Source organism: Haliotis rufescens, unplaced genomic scaffold, assembly GCF_023055435.1.
Source record: "Haliotis rufescens isolate VD_foot unplaced genomic scaffold, xgHalRufe1.0.p SCAF_12, whole genome shotgun sequence".
Taxonomy (NCBI): domain Eukaryota; kingdom Metazoa; phylum Mollusca; class Gastropoda; order Lepetellida; family Haliotidae; genus Haliotis; species Haliotis rufescens.
In genome coordinates, this window is record NW_025963802.1 from 17,263,521 (window position 1) to 17,284,627 (window position 21,107).

The 21,107-nt window shown below is 41.5% G+C and overlaps 1 protein-coding gene across 1 annotated transcript; it reads left to right on the forward strand.

Moving 5' to 3' along the window:
• Nucleotides 1-1,092: 1,092 nt before the first annotated feature.
• LOC124145692 (arylsulfatase J-like) lies at nt 1,093-15,301 on the forward strand. Its single transcript, XM_046515574.2, has 8 exons — nt 1,093-1,416; nt 2,539-2,725; nt 5,618-5,805; nt 5,996-6,107; nt 10,258-10,353; nt 10,861-11,104; nt 13,041-13,192; nt 14,814-15,301. Exons 1-8 carry the CDS (start codon nt 1,171-1,173, stop codon nt 15,077-15,079), a joined length of 1,491 nt encoding a protein of 496 aa, XP_046371530.2. The 5' UTR covers nt 1,093-1,170; the 3' UTR covers nt 15,080-15,301.
• Nucleotides 15,302-21,107: the final 5,806 nt, after the last annotated feature.

A 21,107-nucleotide genomic window follows, 5' to 3' on the forward strand; every position in this document is an offset into this window, starting at 1 on the left:
ACATAAATAGGTGTTACTGTATAGTACCTTAGAGAACCAGATAATCACCCAAATAGTATATTTACAGCAATTAAATCTGTTTTAAATATATTACCACTGGCCTAATGTTGATGTTTATAATCCATCTACACAAATCCACCCGTTAATATGCTAATAAAGCAAAGTTAAACATGATTGTTTATGCACTAGTTATGGAAGTGGATTGTCTCTTTATGTGTCAGTGATATCTGGTGAATATTAAATTAATACCACAGAGCAAGGCCTGACAAAGTTATATTTATAGATAGTTTTTTTGTAAATAAGTTAAAGCTATCATTTGGTACACATGTCAAAAATCAGTTAAGTTAACACAGGCTGTAATTGTGTATTTTTTACATGATCCACGGAGACCATGAAAAATATGTATGAACGTTACTTACGTTTTGTATGTCATTGCTAGAGCAGTAGCTATCTTGGTCTGTTACAATCAAATTTGTAAATATTGCAAATAGACTAAAGTTTAAAAGTTACGTGAAATTTTTTTTTGAAATAGGTGATTAGTTAATAACTTTTTGAATGAGTGAGTTACCATGTAACGTCACATCGGCAGTATCCCAGCCATATTAATATTTTTTTAACTCTTGGTATATTGCACAAATGGATAATACACGGAATGTTGTTTTGGAAGCTCATTTTATAGTTCAAATAAATAGATCGCAGCCCAGTGAACCGTTTCGTGAATGTAAACAAACGCACTAGTTTTGTACATTTGAATCTGTCATCCAACATAGCTCTACAGGTAACAGCATTTATATTTATAACACATTTCTGTAATGGAACTGACAATCCACATTTTCCCACAGTTTTTTTTATACAAACGCATATTGTCAAAATTAATTTATAATACTTTTGGATGATATCGATGGAAGTACCCCTGTACTGACGCGCATCTGATTGGCTTGTGCCGTTTCGACGCATGGCGACCTTCGAGGGAGGGAGGATACTTCTTGTAGGTTACGGAAAGCCGTGAGTGGTGACGAGTGCACACTGCACACTGCACAACACAGTGCTATGAAGTGTGCTGCTCTCGACTGCGCACAAGTCACATGATCAAACATTGTCACATGATCACAATCTATAAAGTCTAAACAAATGTGGGCGTTCGACACATCTTGAGATACGTTGACAAACATGCATCTTTCAGTAATTTTGCTATTATGTGCATGCTGCACTGTTTGGTCAGCGAGCGTAAGTCGCCCAAACATTATTTTCATCCTCGCTGACGATTACGGATTCCATGATGTCGGGTATCACAACTCGGAAATAAAAACTCCAAACCTTGACAAGCTGGCTGCAGCCGGGGTGAAGCTAGAAAACTATTATGTCCAGCCAATCTGCAGCCCCACACGGAGCCAGTTCATGTCAGGGAGGTACCAGGTTGGTCAGTTATTTTCCTTACCCGTTACAGTTATATACGTACAGAGATTATCAAGCCATGTCAAGCCCCATATCAACCGATACACCTCTATCTGAACGAGGCTGCAAGGCCGAGGTCAGGTATGAATCAGGGGATGATACGGGGCATGACATTATTATAATATTTTGGTCACTTCATACTGACCGAACTGTCATACACATCTTGCCGTGTAGAGATCAAGAAGTTCTCCCGTCGATTTCCAAAACGTCCCGCTTCCCGCCTTCCATCATCATCCATCTTCTAATCATTTTCACCTCTGAATCAGTTTTCCTTTTCTTGTTCGCGTTATTCATGTTGTACATATGGTTCAGGTCCTAGCGATTTTCTTCATGTTCTGATGGAGAATCCAGTTCCATTACTCTTAATATAAGGACAGGTCTTCGTTCATCTGACATCGTAGATGAAATGAGTCGCCTATAACAACATGATACGAGTCGCCGAAAACAACAGGAATCGAAAAAATGACATCTTTTATTAAGACGTGATTAGCTTTCCATGGCGTTGCGTTCAAAACTCCGAGGATTTATATGGCTTTAACTCTGTGTGGATACCATTTGTATCATCCACCAGTATGAAAAAGCATTTTGCATTTTGTGTGGGTGTACACATGCACACAAGTTTTATGAAATACCCAGGCCATGTCAGTATTTAGCATTTCCTCAAACAAATGGATTTTGTTTATATCAGAACAGAAATATCAGATAGATCTTACGTATGTGCTTATGCATAGTAAGTTAGCTTCAATAATTCCAACAAGCACCAGTTTTGTGAACAATGGATATTATGTGCGTCTAATCTCAATTTTAATGTTCATATAATCTGCCGGGAAAAACAAAGTATACACCCATGTTTGATGGTGAAATAGTAGTAGTTATTATATAGTGGTGTATTTGATACGGGTTTCATGGTTGTGTTTGGACGTTAAGTTTGCACTGTTTCGGTGACTGTGTTCAGCCTAGTAACATTTTGATGACGTTAGGAATGTTGGGATAAAATCCATATTTCAAGTGTATTTCTTTTTCCCAGCAGTTTCTGTGCACGAGGTAAAAAACTGTGATGACTTTTGTTAGTTTTGATTTCAGATTCACACTGGTTTACAACATGGCATCATCTGGGCCTCTCAGCCTTTCGGCCTGCCATTGGGTAGCGCCACAATAGCAGACAGAATCAAAGCAGCAGGTTACTCAACATATGCTGTTGGCAAATGGCATCTAGGTTTCTTCAAGAACGCATACCTCCCTAACAACAGGGGATTCAACTCATTCTATGGTAAGGAAAGAAGTATACTTTAGGTATGGCTAGTGATAAACAATGATACCATCTGAAATGAGGAAAAACTGTTAGGGTTTACTTGATTACCCCAAATCATCTTGTAGTGAATTTTATTGAAATAAATGCATGCAAAAGATGTTCAAAGTATCATATTTTCAATGACACAAAACAAATTCATATGAGTTGCAAAATTTAGTTGAAAGCTCATCAGAAAAACAAGAAGTTGTAGTCAGGCCTTATCATGATGTGACCAAGAAAATATATAAAGCATAAATATTTAACAGTATCATTTCATAGACCGTAAAAACAATTTGTGATACGATATGATGGTATTCTCAAGGGAAGATTTTCAGCCCCGAGTCTGTCAAAAGTGTAATGGACCCGTGAAGATCCGGGGTAGAATAGGTCTTCAGCAACCCATGCTTGCCGTAAAAGGCGACTAAGCTTGTCGTAAAAGGCGACTAACGGGATCGGGTGGTCAGGCTCGCTGACGTGGTTGATGCATGTCATCGATCCCAATTGCGTGATGTCAATCACTGGATTGTCTGGTCCAGACTCGATTATTCAAAGACCGCCGTCATATAGCTGAGTGCGGCGTTGAACAAACAAAACAAAAAAAACAAACAAACGAAAGTGTTATGATCCCCCAAATCCACAGACAAATCAAATCAGGGATCCAGATAACTTCGAGTAAATACTCAATGGCTCGAAAGGTTTCATTCATATTGGGTATTGATGGTTTTCGTTGGGTATTCAATACATTTTACTCCCTTAGGCGCCCAGGCCATCGGGTATTTATACCAAAGAGTAGACATTGACACTTTTTAATCATTCTGCTGAAATACCGTTTCAGTGACTTTAAATTTGTAATCTTGTCGTGTGGTGTCCCATATATATATATATATATATATATATATATATATATATATATATATATATATATATATATAATTTTGTCAGGTGAATGATCAAAATCAGAGTCCTGGTATGTGTAATATGCACACTTTTCATATAAAAACAGATTGTTGATAAAATGCTCTCGTCATGTCGTTATCAAGCATATGATATAATGTTATTATACATTTCTAACTCAAGCATGATATATACTGAGTCAGTGAGCATATATGCTTATCGATGATATGAGGCAATTTGCATGTGTGATAGAGCCAACATAGGTTATATCACAGGGGGTGTAACAACCAGACTCGTATCACATCATCATGTGGCTTGTCGATGTATTTTAAATGGGAGATCGATATTAGCCCAGAAATTGGAGCTACGTCCCTTAATGTCATGTCTGTTTGGCTAGTTTTTCCTTGACAATGTCTTTCAAACAAGGTGAAAATGTATTTTATTCACTTGCACATAGAAACATTTTAAATTTTGATGTTATGGAATATGATATGGTTCTCATATGAAAGTTTTTATATCATACCCCATATCAACCTTCGATCACCCCCCCCCCCCCCCCCCATTTCAACCCTCGACCCCCATATCATCCCTCGTCCCCCATATCATCCCTCGACCCCCATTTCAACCCTCGTCCCCCATATCATCACTCGACCCCCATTTCAACCCTCGTCCCCATATTATCCCTCGACATCCATATCAACCCTCGTCCCCCATATCAACCCTCGACCCCCATTTCAACCCTCGACTCTCATATCAACCCTCGTCCCCCGTATCAACCCTGGACCCCCCATATCAACCCTCGTCCCCCATATCAACCCTCGTCCCCCATATCAACCCTCGTCCCCCATATCAACCCTCGACCCCCATTTCAACCCTCGTCCCCCATATCATCCCTCGACCACTATTTCAACCCTCGTCCCCATATCATCCCTCGACCCCCATATCAACCCTCGTCCCCCATATCAACCCTCGACCCCCATTTCAACCCTCGACTCTCATATCAACCCTCGTCCCCCATATCAACCCTCGACCTCTATATCAACCCTCGACTCTCATATCAACCCTCGATTCCCTTATCAACCCGCGACCCCCATATCATCACTCGACCCCCACAACAAACCTCGACCCCCATATCAAACCTTGACCCCTATATCAATACTCGGCCCCGTATGTAAGGCCTGGCCTTGAGCTCTTGGGATGATGTAGGTGTAAGACCAAGAACCCCAAGTTCTGACTTCTCTCACAAAGACGGAATTTAGGGTCCTGTGCCAACTTATAAACCGACGTCCTCTCAGACCGATACGCGTATCAATCAACTTTGTATTTATTTGATACCTATACCCCTGTTTGAAAATGGGCTCGTCTAACAATCTTTCGTGGCGCTCCCGGGACCAGTCAGGGCTCAAACACGGTTCATTGACACGGGATTTGGCGAGAAACGAGGAGAAACGAGCACAAAGGAGTACCGATCATCAATTTCGTTACCGTAGTTAATGTTTAATTAATGCATGTTTAGTTTGAATGTTTAAAATGTACATATGTTGTCTGTAAAATAATCAATTGATATCATGAGCATCGATCCACGCAATTGGGATCGATGACATGCATCACCAAGTCAGAGAGCCTGACCACCCGATCCCGTTACTCGCCTTTTACAAGCATAGTCGCCTTTTACGGCAAGCATGGGTTGCTGAAGACCTATTCTAACCCGGATCTTCAAGGGTCCATTACACTTTTGACAGACTCGGGACTGAAAATCTTCCCTTGAGAATACCATCATATCGTATCACAAATTGTTTTTACGGTCTATGATCATGAAATGATACTGTTCAATATAAGCGAGCCTGACCACCGGATCCCGTTAGTTGGCTCTTACGACAAGTAAAGGCGACTGTGCTTGTCGATGCTCAAGATATTTAATGTTAAAAGTATATATTCAATTTTGACTTTTCAAATATTTTTTTCCATTACTTGCAGGTTATCTGACTGGTAGTGAGGACTACTACACACACCACCGCTGTGACAACCACCAAACCGATTACCATTTGTGTGGCACTGACCTTCGTGATAATCTAAAGCCAGTTCTCAACGAAAGTGGTCGCTATTCAACACAACTGTTTACAGAGAAGGCTGTCGATGTGATCAAGAATCATGATAAGTCAAAAGTAGGTGCAAGTTCCACCAGGATCGTTTCAGTTCTCTTCGAGTTTCTTGTCATTAGTTAACGTATATCCTGAAATTAATGTGATAGTGTCCTTGTTTCTATCAGTTGGACCGTGTGGTGACTTTCTTGTCTGCCAGTGTGATTGTAGTCGTTTTCTTTTCGACTGATCATGCTTGATATTTTGTTTACAGCCATTCTTCCTGTACCTGGCCTATCAATCAACGCACGCCCCCCTTCAGGTTCCCGGCAAATACTTGAGCCAATACAGCCATATCCAGGACACGCAGAGACGCACTTATGCTGGTAATATAATCAGGAATAGTAACATTTTACCTTTAATAAAAAGTGCAGGGTTTAAAATTCCTGTATAAGAGTGACAATTGTATGAATAAAATAAGTTTTAAATGTATATAATATAAATAATCAACAGATGGTAATCGACTGTTCATAATTGGCACACATCATTATCATTGAGTCAGGGTCCCTTTGGCACCTTTGCTAGGTGAAGGTCATCTCTTCTCACATCTTCCCGAGGCAAGAGAGATAACTGACTATAAAAGTCCAGTTTCCACCCTTGCCGAACTAGGCTGGTATTATTGAGTTTCATTTTTGCCGGACTAACGATTCTATGCATAGTCCAATCAAAATCGTGCACCGAAATCGAAATCCGGTTCGTAAAGTGTCATGCAGATTTCGGTCGACTGCAGGATTTGCAAAGCATGTGCACCGCTAACTCGTTGTCAACAGATATTTTCTATATCTTTTCATGTTTTTAATCAAGGTGCTCACGTGATTTGATGCACTTCGCGATGTAAGACTCGTTTTATCACAATATAGATCTTGATTATCGATCAGATCGTCTTGACTGGGCGCCACCATTTTGTTTGAAGCAACTGCAAGTGATACGAGAGGTATGATTGGTCAATAGGAGAGGCATAGAAAGGACATAACTCGTAATAGCCACTGGTGGCGCTACGATCGAGCCCAGGAATTCCAGCCTAGTTCGGCAAGGGTGGAAACTGGACTTTTAAAGTCAGTTAGCCCTCTTGCCTCGGGAAGATGCTCTTCTCAATATCTTGTATGGCCACAATTAGAGTCAAAAGCTGACCCATGGAAGCAATCAGATCTGATAACGGTCCAACAATCTTCTAATGGTGCTTGGTGCTACATGGAAAAATCTGGCTACAGCTGCAGATGATTCTCCTGTTTACACTCGGGCGATGGCGTTATTGTGTTTGGCTTCTGTCAGTCATGGCATGTTTCGCTGTTCACTTGCTATAAGATTGCGATGGCATGCAAATGAATACCCAACGTGTTTATAGCTCAACAAGTGATGTTGCACGTGCTTGTCATGTTGGTGTGTTTCGGCGCCAGGCTCTCACGTGGTTGAGTTTTTGCCACTTTCCCCATCTTTCAACAAATTTCTGCAGTACCTCTTTTTTGCCACACAAATCAATCCTAATCCATGCAGAAATCACCAGTCATTATTGGTATTAATTTTGTATGGGAGTCGGCAACACGCTGTCAGATATGTGTGTTTGTGTTTCTTTTCGCGCAGAGTACATTTGCTCTTCCTATACTGAACCGCAAAAGAAACGTCACCCCAAGAAACGTTGCATGAAAAGTTGTCATTTAAATATCTGGGTAATTTTTGTGAACGTTTCTAAGATTTAAGATTACATTGTCCGGAAAAATGAAATTTGATGATGAAAAAAGCAGATGACAATAAAACCGATCGCCCAAACGCATCACGGTAACGGCCATGGTAACCCGAAATGCACATGCCTTGTCCCATTTCTTGCCCTAGTAAAATCCACCCAGATTTAACATTCATTCGTTATTGATTTGCTACCACATGCCAAGATTGACAAGAAATCACAAAACCAAGCCCTTGGACGCTTGCAAGCTTGACAAACCGCCCGGCAAGTAGCCAATGCATTTCCACGTAAGGACCAAATACAGGCTCCAACAACGGTACTAGACCACCAACACTACAGATGACCGACCACGAAGTGGAAGACCAAGGGTCACCACCCGACGTCAGGATCGTCAGATTGTATCTCAACAGCAGATGGCAGAGAGTCTGGCGACGTCGCGGGGAACGTTATTCGGATGCTTGTGTTGTTGAGAGGGACTCGTGGGGTGGTCCGAGCATCATGGTGTGGGGTGAAATTGGTCTTGCACAGAGGGTCGGCCCTGAATTGGTCTTGCACAGAGGGTCGGCCCTGTGGTCGTCAAGAACATCGGTCCAGGGAGAGGCAATGGTGTCACAGCAGCTCGGTACATTGATCAAGTCTTGAGACCACACGCCATGCCTCATTTGGCACGTCGTCGCACGTCGAGTTTCAGCATGATAACGGCCGTACCCACACTGCGAGAGCAACAAGAGACTTCCACCAGCAGAATGGCATCAGAACCATGCAGTGGCCTGCCCTCAGTCCCGATTTAAATCCCATTGAGCACTTGTGGGACGAGATTCAAAGACGGCTGGATGACGTCCGACCAAGTCCGACAACTGCAGCGGAACTGCGTCAGGCGTTCCTCAGAGTGTGGGCTCAAGTGCCTTCATCAACCGCCTCATCCATTCCATGTATCGACGTTGCACGACAGTCATCAATGCACATGGCGGACACACGAGATACTGACTTGTGATGCCATTTTCTCAGAGACTAGTGTTGTGTTTCACTTAAAGAACATTTGACACTTTAATTTCAACCTTGATGATCAGTTTTTCCAAGATTCATCTTTTAATATATCTCAAAGTATTTTTACAGTGTTTGGACAAATAAGGTTTCTTATATATCTATCCATGGTGTCGTTTCTTTTGCGGTTCAGTATATTTTCGTCTGAAAACATAGTGGAAACCTGTGTAGTGTTCCGGTCAGGAACATACACCTTTCTGTTTTGTGACCAACAAGCTCAAATCGTCTCTACCATCTTTTCGCCCAGTGTGACAGGACAATCGCTGTAGCAATCCCTTACCATACTAACATTTTATATTCTCGATACGCTTTTTACCTTACCTTCTAATTGCATCCCCCCTTGCCTTTGGTGACGTTATTTTTGTTTTTTCGCTGATATGTTTTGTAAGATCATTGTGCTTGTTGCAACATGCGCATCTTGTCATTGGACCCTCACCTGGATTGTACTGTGTGTTCCTCCAGAACATGCACGCAAGATGTAAGATGCCCACAATGTCAACACCTTGGCACAGATGACTTCAAGGCCTACCTTTTCGCCCCTGCCAGACGAGGAAAATATCAGTAATGTTCATCCTCCTCCACAGACGTTTTACTGACCTTTCATTCACCCCCATGCCTTCAGACGGTGACTGTAAGGACAAAGGGTCGTCCAAAGCCAAGGCTGCGCTCAACCAGGATGAAGACAAAGCGTTTGTGTCAGATCAGGTTGTGCTTCTCTCTAAGATGGATGGTTTGTTGTTAGACGCCGCACTCAGCAATATTCCAGCTATATGACGGCGGTCTGTAAATAATCGAGTCTGGACCAGACAATCCAGTGATTAATATCATGAGTATCGATCCATGCAATTTGGATCGATGACATGCATCAACCAAGTCAGCGAGCCTGACCACCCGATCCCGTTAGTCGCCTTTTACGACAAGCATAGTCGCCTTTTACGGCAAGCATGGGTTGCTGAAGACCTATTCTACCCCGGAACTTCACTTCTATCTAAGGAACCAGAGTGTAATGTGCGCCCCGTCCCTCATCAACGCAAGCTGCGCTTAGCAATCATGTTTCGGATCCCGTGAAGACAAATGCTGCATCTCCCTTGAAGGCTTCTGCGCAAACTACGCACCCTCACAAGAAGACGAAGCAGAAGAACGTGCAGGCTGCACACTAGTCCTTAAGTTCTCTTGGTGATGTATCGGCTTCTGACTCTCCATTAACGCAGGATAAATCCCACTAGGAGAAGTGCATATCCCACAGGGACTCCAGTTCTAGTCATCTTCCAAGAAGTTGAAGTTGCACACCAGTTGGTTTGAAATAACTTCCCAATAACAGCAACACATATTCAGAATGACTATCTCTCCACCCCGACCTTCAACTTCACCCACTTCCATTACTCATCACTGTTCATGTCTGCCAAAATAGTTGTACACGGTGACAATGTTATTAACAAATTGCATGAATCCAGATGACAAGTTCAACCCTGATCTGTATTAACCTGGTGATTTATTGGTGGGAATGAGCCTGCTGGCACAGCCTCATTGCTAACAGGACCAGCCTAAAGTATGGCTGAACAGCGCCGATTTTAGCTGAACCCGAGTCGGCATTGTACAATATGGTAGTCTGAGACTTCTCATCCTTGTGACCGATGATTGTGTGACCCTGACACGGTGGTTAGTGTGTGTTATACTTAGATCTGATTTGAATGAGATTGATGACAGAGAATGTTGAGAATGAGATTTTGATTCCTATTTTCAACTTCCAGGGATGACCTCATGTATGGATGAGGGGATCGGGAACGTCACAGCAGCTCTCACTGCTACTGGCCAGTTGGATAACACTCTCATTGTATTTTCCACCGGTAAGTAATGTTTCATTTGAGTAAATAAATCAGACAGTCAGTCAGCTTATTGTTTATGTGTCCAAAGTGGATGAAAGATGGACGTTGTGACATATTAAGACCATTGGACATTTTAGTAAGTTCATAGTTCAGATATGATTCATGGTGTAATGATAATAATACATGTTGCAGCATCAGGCAAGAAAAAAACACTTTTTCATGCAATTTGGGTGAGTGGCAAATATTACCGGTAAGGCAGGACAAGCATACCCTTTTTACAAACACCTGGTGTCATTATTGATTTTCAGTGTCCCAGTCATATAGTTTTTATCGCAAATTTCCCTTCCACTGGAATCTGTTTTTGGCGGACAATCAAGACTTGTCATTCTCTGGCATTGACGTTATTTACTAGCATAAAAAAGTAACTGTGCTTCATGTATCAGTGGGGTAAATGTTTTGGTCTTGAAAAAACATCATATTTAGTCATCGGTTGATGTTTTATCAAAACAAATACTTATTTTTTTTCAGACAATGGGGGTCAGGTTCATGAAGGAGCAAACAACTGGCCACTGAGGGGAATGAAGGCAACATTATGGGAAGGAGGGTCCCGTGCTGTCGGGTTTGTGTATGGAAAGATGCTGAAACATAAAGGAACTGTCAATAATGAGCTGATCCATGTCACTGATTGGTTCCCTACATTGGTGGGTGTGGCTGGTGGGACCACCCATGGAACAAAGCCTCTGGATGGATATGACCAATGGACGACCATCAGGTATGCAAGTGTTGTCATCATGGAGTAAATCAATGATGTCAATTGAGTATAACGTACTTGAAGAAATGACAACAATTTGAATGTTGAGAAGGGCCATGTTAGCAGTAATTTGTAGTCTCATTAATGTTTCAATCAGGAGTACTTAGAAGGACTTCTCCTTTCAATATTTTGCCATTCTGGGCATTTAAACCAGTGGTGACTCAAGGTGACTGGCACTGTCATGATGCTCTGTACAAGTTCTGATTTTTGCATGTTTATAATCTCTTGCTGAAACCATTTAATTTTCCTGTAGCCTCACACGTTGTACAGTACAAAATACAACCTACGGTGTCACTTAACAAATTGCATTCTCACGCACATGTCGCAGCCATTGGAATACGTTCAGCCAGTCATTTTGAAACTTTCTCGTTCTTGACTTTGCAAGGGGTTGACCTCTCCTCATTGGATGTTTTATCATCACTAATTGTGTCTTCACCCAAAACAACTGAATCTCGTTCTATTTTTTCGCTTTTTGATAGGGGAATGGTTTCAGCTACGATACTAGCATGTGATTCATATGTCAATCTATGATTAGTCTTAGCTAAATAATGACGACTAATTTCCCAATTTCTTGCTTTAACAAACACGCTAAGAAGACGTTCGCTTTTAAGACATTTATTCGAAAATTTTCACCGAGATTTGGCTAAGAATACCATTTTAAGATAATAATGTCATATTTACTGATGTATGACATTATTTGTATTCTTTCTCAAAGATACCCCAAACTTATATTAAGTTGTCGTTACCATATGAATATACTTGTTTGAACGAACTAACTTCTACTTAACATCCTTCTCAGCCTAATCCTCCCCGTCTAATCCTAACTCCTGGACTATTCCACTATATCAGTGGGTAATGTGCCAAAATGTACTGATTTTGGCATGTTGTGATTATGGCGTGTAGTTGTCTTTGGAGACAACCATTGATGGTACCCTCCCCAAATGTAATGTTACAAGATACAAGAAGATTTATTGAACGTCGGTTATTCAGGTTGAAAGACATTTGCTCAAAAAAATTACCAAGGACAAAAACAAGCAAATCATAACAACTGGGATGATACATTAATATACATTTTTAAAAAGGTGAAATTCTATTAAATAGTTTTTAAAAACGTCCTATGCATTATCCTTCAAGGAATGTAGACTGGAGGCTCAGGAGAGTGAGTGAGTGAGTTGGGTTTAACGCCGCTTTCAACAGTATTCCAGTCATTTCACAGCGTGTTAGCTTAATGTTGGAGGAAAGCCCGAAGTAATGCAGGTCTCAGACGTTTACCACTTCGGTGAAACCCACGAGCACAGGTATGGTGCTGACAAACCTACAAACATAGTCGAGGCGAACCGGGATTCGAACCCACAATCATAGGTTTCTGGCGTGCCCAAGGGACGCAACTCTGCACAGCTAATTGCGGGGCCTTAGACGACTGTGCCACCCGTTCCCCCAGGCTCACGAGAGCACTCTCATAAGTTTATGCACATTTTCATGCTCATTTATTTATTTTCACGTTTTGTAGTGCTAGCCTTGGCAAAAAAAATAAAAAAGGGGACAGTAGTTGAAATGTAAGTGAATGAAATATTTGTAGATAACAATCCTACCATCCCGAGTGAGGTAATGATCCATGAATTATCTCTTGAAGAGTATAATTATGTAAAACATGATAATTAGGATAAGGCCTTAAATGGAAACCAATTACACCCTTAATGATATGGAGCTTCTGTGTTGAGATATGTTAGTGTAGATTCCATACCTTTTGAGTTTACGTTGGAAATCCTTTGCTTAAAATATATGTTTTAAATATAGAGGTTTCAAATATTTGACTACAGTAACATATCGCACAATTATAGCCAAACTAACTTGTTCACATGAAGGAGATTATCATGTTAATTTGCCATTCTTCCAGTGAAGGTGGGAAAAGCCCCAGGAAGGAGATCTTACATAACATTGACCCTCTGACTCATCCCATGGGACAAAAGCTGTATAACAACACCTTTGACACACGGATCAGAGCAGCTATACGAGTAGGAAACTGGAAGCTCATCACTGGAAATCCAGGTATGTAGACATCCATTGTTGCTTGCTGTAGTTGGTAACATTTGTTTAATGATCCATGTTCATCTCTCACAGGTTGTGGTTGGTTGGTTTGTTGTTTAACGCCGCACTCAGCAATATTCCAGCTATATGACGGCGGTCTGTAAATAATCGAGTCTGGACCAGACAATCCAGTGATTAATATCATGAGCATCGATCCACGCAATTTGGATCGATGACATCCATCAACCAAGTCAGCGAGCCTGACCACCCGATCCCGTTAGTCGCCTTTTACAACAAGCATGGTCAACTTTTACGGAAAGCATGGGTTGCTGAAGATCTATTCTACCCCGGATCTTCTCGGGTCTCACAGATTGTGGAGATTTTATTGAACACATCTCATTGTCACCTGTTGCTTAGTACACTTACAGACACCTCATTCAGAATGTCAGAAACAGTCCGATAATTTCGCATTCACAAGCATTATATTTTTTTCCTGACCACCTGGAACCTCCATTGAATTTTGGACCATACATTTTGTAAAGGAGCTCAAAACGTGTTAAATGGCTGATGGTCACAGAGCATGGGTTATAAAGAATGCTTAAAAATAACACGTGTACGGCAGCCATTACTATCGCCCCTTTGTCTACGTTTGAAAAATAACTACACTCAGGTGGCCCAATGATCTTAATGGTATGTGTCTATATATAAGCCGACTAGGGCTCGGTGGCCCAGTTGTCAATGTGCACCTCCAGTTATGCCAGGATACACTGGTCATTGGTTCAAATCCCAGATTCTACCGAGTTTTTTATCCTGGGTTTCTCTGCACCATATCCCTGCTCATGACCCGTGTCACTTTTGTGTTTTTTGGCTTTCTTCCAACAACTTTTATAGTTGGCTAAGGTGACAACAAATGGAGTTCTCCATGCTTTTTTGTACCTGTTGATGATTGCAGCTTGGCACCCATAGTAGCTTACATGAGTACGCTTGGATGAGTTGAAATATGGATGACTGGGATCAAAATATACACAGATGTATCAAGGATTCCAAACTAGGTGCCCCTGGCAGACACTTTTTTAAACAATCTTTACTTTCTGGTTATACGACAGCAGCCTGTGATCAACTGAGACTGGACCAGACAATCCAGTGATTGATATTTTGAGCAATGACAACCAAGTCACCGAGAATGACCACCCGATCCATTTAGTTGCTTCTTGTTACCAGCATCGGTTGCTGGGGACCTATTCTCACCCGGAAACCCTAACCAGCTTGCCTGTTCCAGCACTGAGAGAGCTGATGTAATAAAGCAGGTTAAAGCATGACACCCTCGAAGATCCGGGATAGAACTGCTCTTCAGCAACTCATGCTTTTCGTAAGAGGTGACTAATATGATCGGGTGCTCAGACTCGCTGACTTGGCTGAAGGCGATTATGCTTGTCGTGAGAGGCGACTAACGGGTGGTCAGGCTCGCTGACTTGGATGATTCATGTCATCGATCCCAATTGCGTTGATCGATGCTCATGATATCTATCACTGGATTGTCTGTTCCGGACTCAATTATTTACAGACCGCCGTCATATAGCTGGAATATTGATTATTGCGGCATTAAACAACAAACAAAAACACAACATTTTTCAATCCCCAGGTGACGGCAGCTGGACCCCACCTCCACATCTCAATAAGGAGGTTATTGTTGAAAAGGAAGATGCGGCAAAGAATCTATGGCTGTTCGACATAGCACACGACCCAACAGAACACGTGGACTTGTCATCAACAAACCAGGGCGTTGTTAAGAACCTGTTGGCTCGACTTGCCCACTACCAGAGCACAGCTGTCCCCCCTGTCTACCCTCCTGCTGACCCCAAGTCTGACCCCAAACTACACGGAGGGGTGTGGGGGCCGTGGCAGTAACTATATGTTACCCTCCACTCAGCCTTTGGTATGAGCAGGTTGTTCATGTTGTCTCCAACTTGATTTGTCTCTTTCCTGGTATAAACTGTTATTGATCAACTGAAAAAACAGTCGTAAGTAAGGAAGTACCTTTTAGATGTGTTTAGAATGGTACGCTATATAATCGCCGTAGTTAATTCATAATGGATCGTAATGGCGCACGCTTACTAACCTATTAAATGTGTCACACGCAAAATGTTTCTTGTTCTTTGTTTAACTTTTATGACACATCAATTAGGAATGATCGATGCTGATTTTCGTTACCGAGTTGGATGAACACAATACCTGTCATTACGACTTAAGGGCGGGCAACTCTATATTATCGCGGTTTGGCTATATTTTGGTATGATATGTGTGGAAAATATGCTTTACATCACTTCCTGTTTTGGATTATGCATAATCAGTGAGTGAGTGAGTATAGTTTTAAGCCGCTTTTAGCAATATTCCAGCAATATCACGGCGGGGGACACCAGAAATGGGCTTCACACATTGTACCCATGTCGAGAATCGAACCCGGGTCTTCGGCGTGACGAGCGAACGCTTCCACCATTAGGCTAACCGACCGCCCTATTTTTAAATGAGTGAAACACATATGGTTGTGCCAGGTGACATGTGTACTATCTATATCACCAGAGGAACCTCCAGCTTGGCAGTATTCTCAATGATGGTCTCATAATATAGTATTGGTGGTGAATCATACATGCTGGTATTCTGTATTGTTGAAGAAACCAAACGTAAACATTTACTTAATTCACTTCAATGATTCATCCAAACATCATTTATCAATTGCATAGAAGACTGTATGTCGCAAGTGTCCATGACAGACTGGTATGGTACCTTGACATAATCACTGACGCTGTGGCCCAAATGTACTAATTCTCAAACCAGTATACATGTACATGTATCATATCAAAGAGATACAACTCTTGTATTCAAGGGGGCATGGGTGGCCCAGTGGTCTGAAGCTCTGCATTTTGCAGAAACCTGTGATCGTGGGTTCGAATTCCGGTTCGCCGCGATTATTTTTCTAGGTTTGTAAGCACCATATGCTCTTGAGGTTCACCAAATTTGTTAACGTCTGAGACCTTGATCACTTTGGGCTTTCCTCCCACATTACGCTTACACGCCGTGATATAAATGGATCACTGCTCAAAGAAGCGTTAATCCAAACACACTCCTTATATTTATACAAAATAATACTCTTAAATGAAACGTTTTCTTCAACAGAAATACAAAGCTACAAGCACCTATCAAAATTGGGACACTATGAGACACAGAGAACAGCGGTCCTGAATCCTCACTGTGCAGAAAGTTCCAAGCAGAATAGTAGTCGCAAATTCAAGAAGCAAACTTAAGAATTACTGTAAATCTACAGTTATAGCACCAGCTGTTTAGGGGCTAGCATAATTATATATTCTGCCCTACTAGTTGGTTGGTTGGTTTGTTGTTTAACGCCGCACTCAGCAACATTCCAGCTATATGACGGCGGTCTGTAAATAATCGAGTCTGGACCAGACAATCCAGTGATTGACATCATGAATATCGATCCACGCAATTGGATTCGATGACATGCATCAAACCAAGTCAGCGAGCCTTACCACCCGATCCCGTTGGTCGCCTTTTACGACAAGCATAGTCGCCTTTTACGGCAAGCATGGGTTGCTGAAGACCTATTCTACCCCGGATCTTCAAGGGTCGCCCTATTAGTACCAACTGTTGTGAGTAAATTAGTTTTAAATATAAAACTATATTTGAGTCCATATTTATAGATTATTAAATTGTACAAGAAAAGGGAATTGATCCAACTAAAACCTGATTTCAATGTAATTGTTTGTAGGACATTTTGTCTACACGCTCCATATCTTCAATGTGGCCAAATGCATTACACAACAGACTCCCTATCTTGCTTGGTGGGTTCATGCTTTACTTTGACGATGATGTTTGAAATGGGTGAGTTGAGATGGGGTTTATGGTCATGGCGTTCACGATTGTAGCCTTTATACAACGATGTACATTTGTTGTCGCTATGCTGCCAATTCACGCTCATACGCCAACATTTATATCGGCCATCCTAATCTGGCGTCCAATGCTGTATCACATGGTTATCACAGACCCATGGTCTGATTGCAGGGGAACAGGAGGGCATGGTGACTTGTCTTGCAGGGTGACAGATTTCTGTTTCTCCAACTGAAAATGTATTGCACTGTTGTATTGGTACATTTAGGAAATTCATCATTTCCCTTATTTCAACTGATGCTTAAAAAGATTAGCTACATGCATGATGCTTCCTCCCTTACCCAAGATGTGTGTTGAAGTTCTCATATGCTTCTTTACCCAAAGTTAAAAATATAGATTGTCTTGGCTTTGTGAATAAAGATTGTGATTAAGATTATTACAAGGTCATGTTAAACGGTTATAAACTAAGTTGTTGTTATTGGTTTGTTGCACTCAGTACTCAGCAATATTCCAGCTATATGACGGCGTTCTGTAAATAATCGTGATTGATCCAGGCAATTGGGTTACGATGACATCCCGATCCCGTACGACAAGCATAGTCGCATAGAGTCGCACCCTTAAAATTATATATCAAATATATCAACACTCGCTAATAAAGTTTAAAAACTCCTCGGGAAGCCTCGGAACTTTGAACATTTATCGACTCGTGTTGATATATTTGATATCAAAGGAGATGTAGTTGAGATTCAATTTGTCCCACATTGTAAACAGTATTGATGGCAATTACTTACGATTCCCAGGAAGAAAACGCCCAATATCGGCCCTCCAAGCAGGATAATGGTGACCTGTCAAATGGAAGTAAGTGGATAAAGACTTTTGTAGTGGACTCGAAGTGAGCAATTTAGCTCTGCAGTTTGTTTGTTGGTTGTTTTACGCCGCAATATTCCAGCTATATGACGGCGATCCTGTTAGCCGCCTCTAATGGCAAGCATGTGCTGCTGAAGACCTTTTCAAACCCGGATCTTCACGGGGTGCTATGCAGTGTACAGTAGCGCGGCACGAGTTTGTGAAGGGACATACTTTTCATAATTTATGGTTGATTGATGTTTTACCGAATTGATAGGGGCTCCGAAATTCTCTGCGCTGGTTCCCTTTCTTGTCCCAGATCGCCATGAATAAAACTGGAGGATTGTTCAAAGCGGTGTTAACCTCAGCTTACTCACTCAAAATATAAATATATTTGGCAAGGTTTAATGGTTTTCTTTAACTCACTCACTTAGAGTTATGAATATTTTGAAGATAGTTTTTATGTTACATAGCTATAACAGTCCAAATTCCGATCCGGCACTTGACACCTTCGTTACCCTCCTGGCTTCGAGCTCCGATGTGAGACGCTTGTTTACTGGCTCGTTTACAGATGTCGAAACTGCCTGGTACTCGGTGTTCACGAAGTCTCTGGATAGGTTGGCTGAACTCATATAAGAGCTAGACGAGAGCCATTCGAGGGCAATACGACCTGACCTGCGACGTATCTACTTGCCCGGTACGGATGGGATGCCTATCGGAAGACACCGACCTTTCAAGGACACAAGGACAGAGCACGTGCCTCACTCAAGACATCCAACTGTGACAAATCCTGATTGCACTGCCTTGTGTAATTGGGCGTGTTCATCACTGCTGCTGCCATTGTATTACCTTATTTCGACAGTAAACCAAATGTTGGTGTTTTAATACAATTTGTCAATTATGCACTGATCTTGTGTGATTATTTTCTGATTTCAAAATTCAGTTGTGTAAGTGCCAATTCCTGGGTGAACCTTTGGGAATCAAGACGTAACACGTATCAGATCATACCTGCTGCTTTACCAATGAACAATCTCACAAACTTCTTGGTTTTACACTGCTTCAATGCCTGCTTTAGAATATCCACAACTGTGTTTACTGCGAGACGATTAGTGGCGGACAACAAGGTGCTGGAAAGAACCAATATCAGATGAAAAATGAAAAATGACTAATCCGTTATAAAGTATTAGTTATTACAGTGCAGACCGTGAAAATCTTAACAATGAATATTATCGAGATCATTTTCAAAGAAAGTGTCTTTACATAAGCAAAAATGAATATTTGCTTGTACCACAATTTAAGTAGGCTTGTTATCAGAGCTCCTTCAGTCCTACATGTCTAGATATATGTGTTATCAAGTTATCTTGGCGCGTTATAGGAATTGACCAAAGCGCAATAATGTTATCAGCAACATGTACAGTACATGTCATATTTATATCAACTCATTTCTCTTCATAAAAAGTTGACTAACAAAGTAGAATTGGGCTAAAGGTTGAATAAGAGAAAATAGCATAACCAGTGAGCAATTCTGAATCTCAACGACATATATATATCACTACTTGTCAACACAAAACACTTTCCACACCACAACCGATCAGCAAGTATTATTACTTTGTTCCAGTATCTTTGAACGTTAGAGCAGTCTGTGCGTTTTTAAAGACCACATCTGCGATTGAAACTCAAATACAGGGTCAATCCAGCAATCCTATGTCACGTTAAAAACATCCCATTCCTGCATGCGGTCCGTCCATCACTTCTAAATATAAAACGTCAACGTCAGAGAACAACCTGTCTCGATTCCATTAGGTGTAAAAAGCATAATAGCGGTGAACATTATATGAATGGATCACTTAACACCAGCTATGACACAAGGTGTTCGCGAAAAGGTCCTGAGCCAGTTTGTTACTTGTGGGATACACCTTAAGGCCGCGCTGAATATAGAGGCCAGGCACAAACCAGACATGCCTGGCAGATCTTTAACCAAATCCAGCACGACGAAGGCTGAATAAAAAAGAATAATTTTCAATTCTTTGCCCATAAATATGTTTCCTTCATTTAAAAACATGCTGTACTTATGTGCGCAACGTTCTCGATTAACCTGGTTTCTGTTGGTGAGGATGCAAGCTTGGAAGGGATCACGCCCCTTTGCTGCAACGTAGCTGATGGCCACGATACCCATGAAGCACACACAGACCATGTAGACCCCAGCCAGAGGCATGTTACTTGCGACACCCTGAAGGGAAACTGCAGTATTGGTTTGACCTATCTTTTATTCTAAATACTAGTTAGTACACCGAGGTATATTGACGAATACCGTCTACACTTTGATGCCACATAAAATGTTATGTAAGCGTCCATTCATTAGTTATTATTTGTGTTATAATAAGGGTAACGCTATTTTTCAGGGCATTATCATTTGCAGAAGTTCGAGGTCTTCCATTAACTGCCCGACGAAGGAGTTTGCTGTTTAACGTCGTACTCAGCAATAGTCCATCTATATGACGGCGGTCTGTTAATAATCACGTCTGGACCAAGCAATCCAGTGATTAACGCAATTGGGATACGATGAGAGAATATTCACGGGACTGCCGTCACCTAAATCCATGGGACAGACCTCATCAGTCTTGATCGTCGACTCACAGGTGTTTTTAATCGTGAATCTGTTTGGGGGCAGTCGTGTTACCCAGTCTTGGCGTGAAGTATTTACCGTCAGTTCCAACAAGATAACACACGCTATCACGCATCTCGAGTGCTAATAGATTTCTTTAGCTATCGGAACAAGAGAGTCCTTATTGGGATTCGATAGCGAAGATTGACCAGATAGATTCGAGCATGACAAAAACTCATTGCACAGTTAACCAATGCCATTTAACCTCTCAACGTCCCTATGTCGAATGTGGAATATAATCAATAATCAGGTTGGTAATGGTAGCAAACGGATCCAGGGTATTTATCATAATAGATAATATTATACCCTGGATAATCAAGATGGCTAGAAAACCCTCCAAGTTGATTTGTACGTTATCTGAACCAAACCACATGAAGCATAATAAAATCTTCTTGCTTGCCGCTTCCAAACTGACTTCTGTCAGACGAGTGTAAACTCGGCTGGAGAAGGCGAGTGAGTGACATGGTAGGGTTTGTTTGTTTGTTGTTTAACGCCGCATTCAGCAATATTCCAGCTATATGA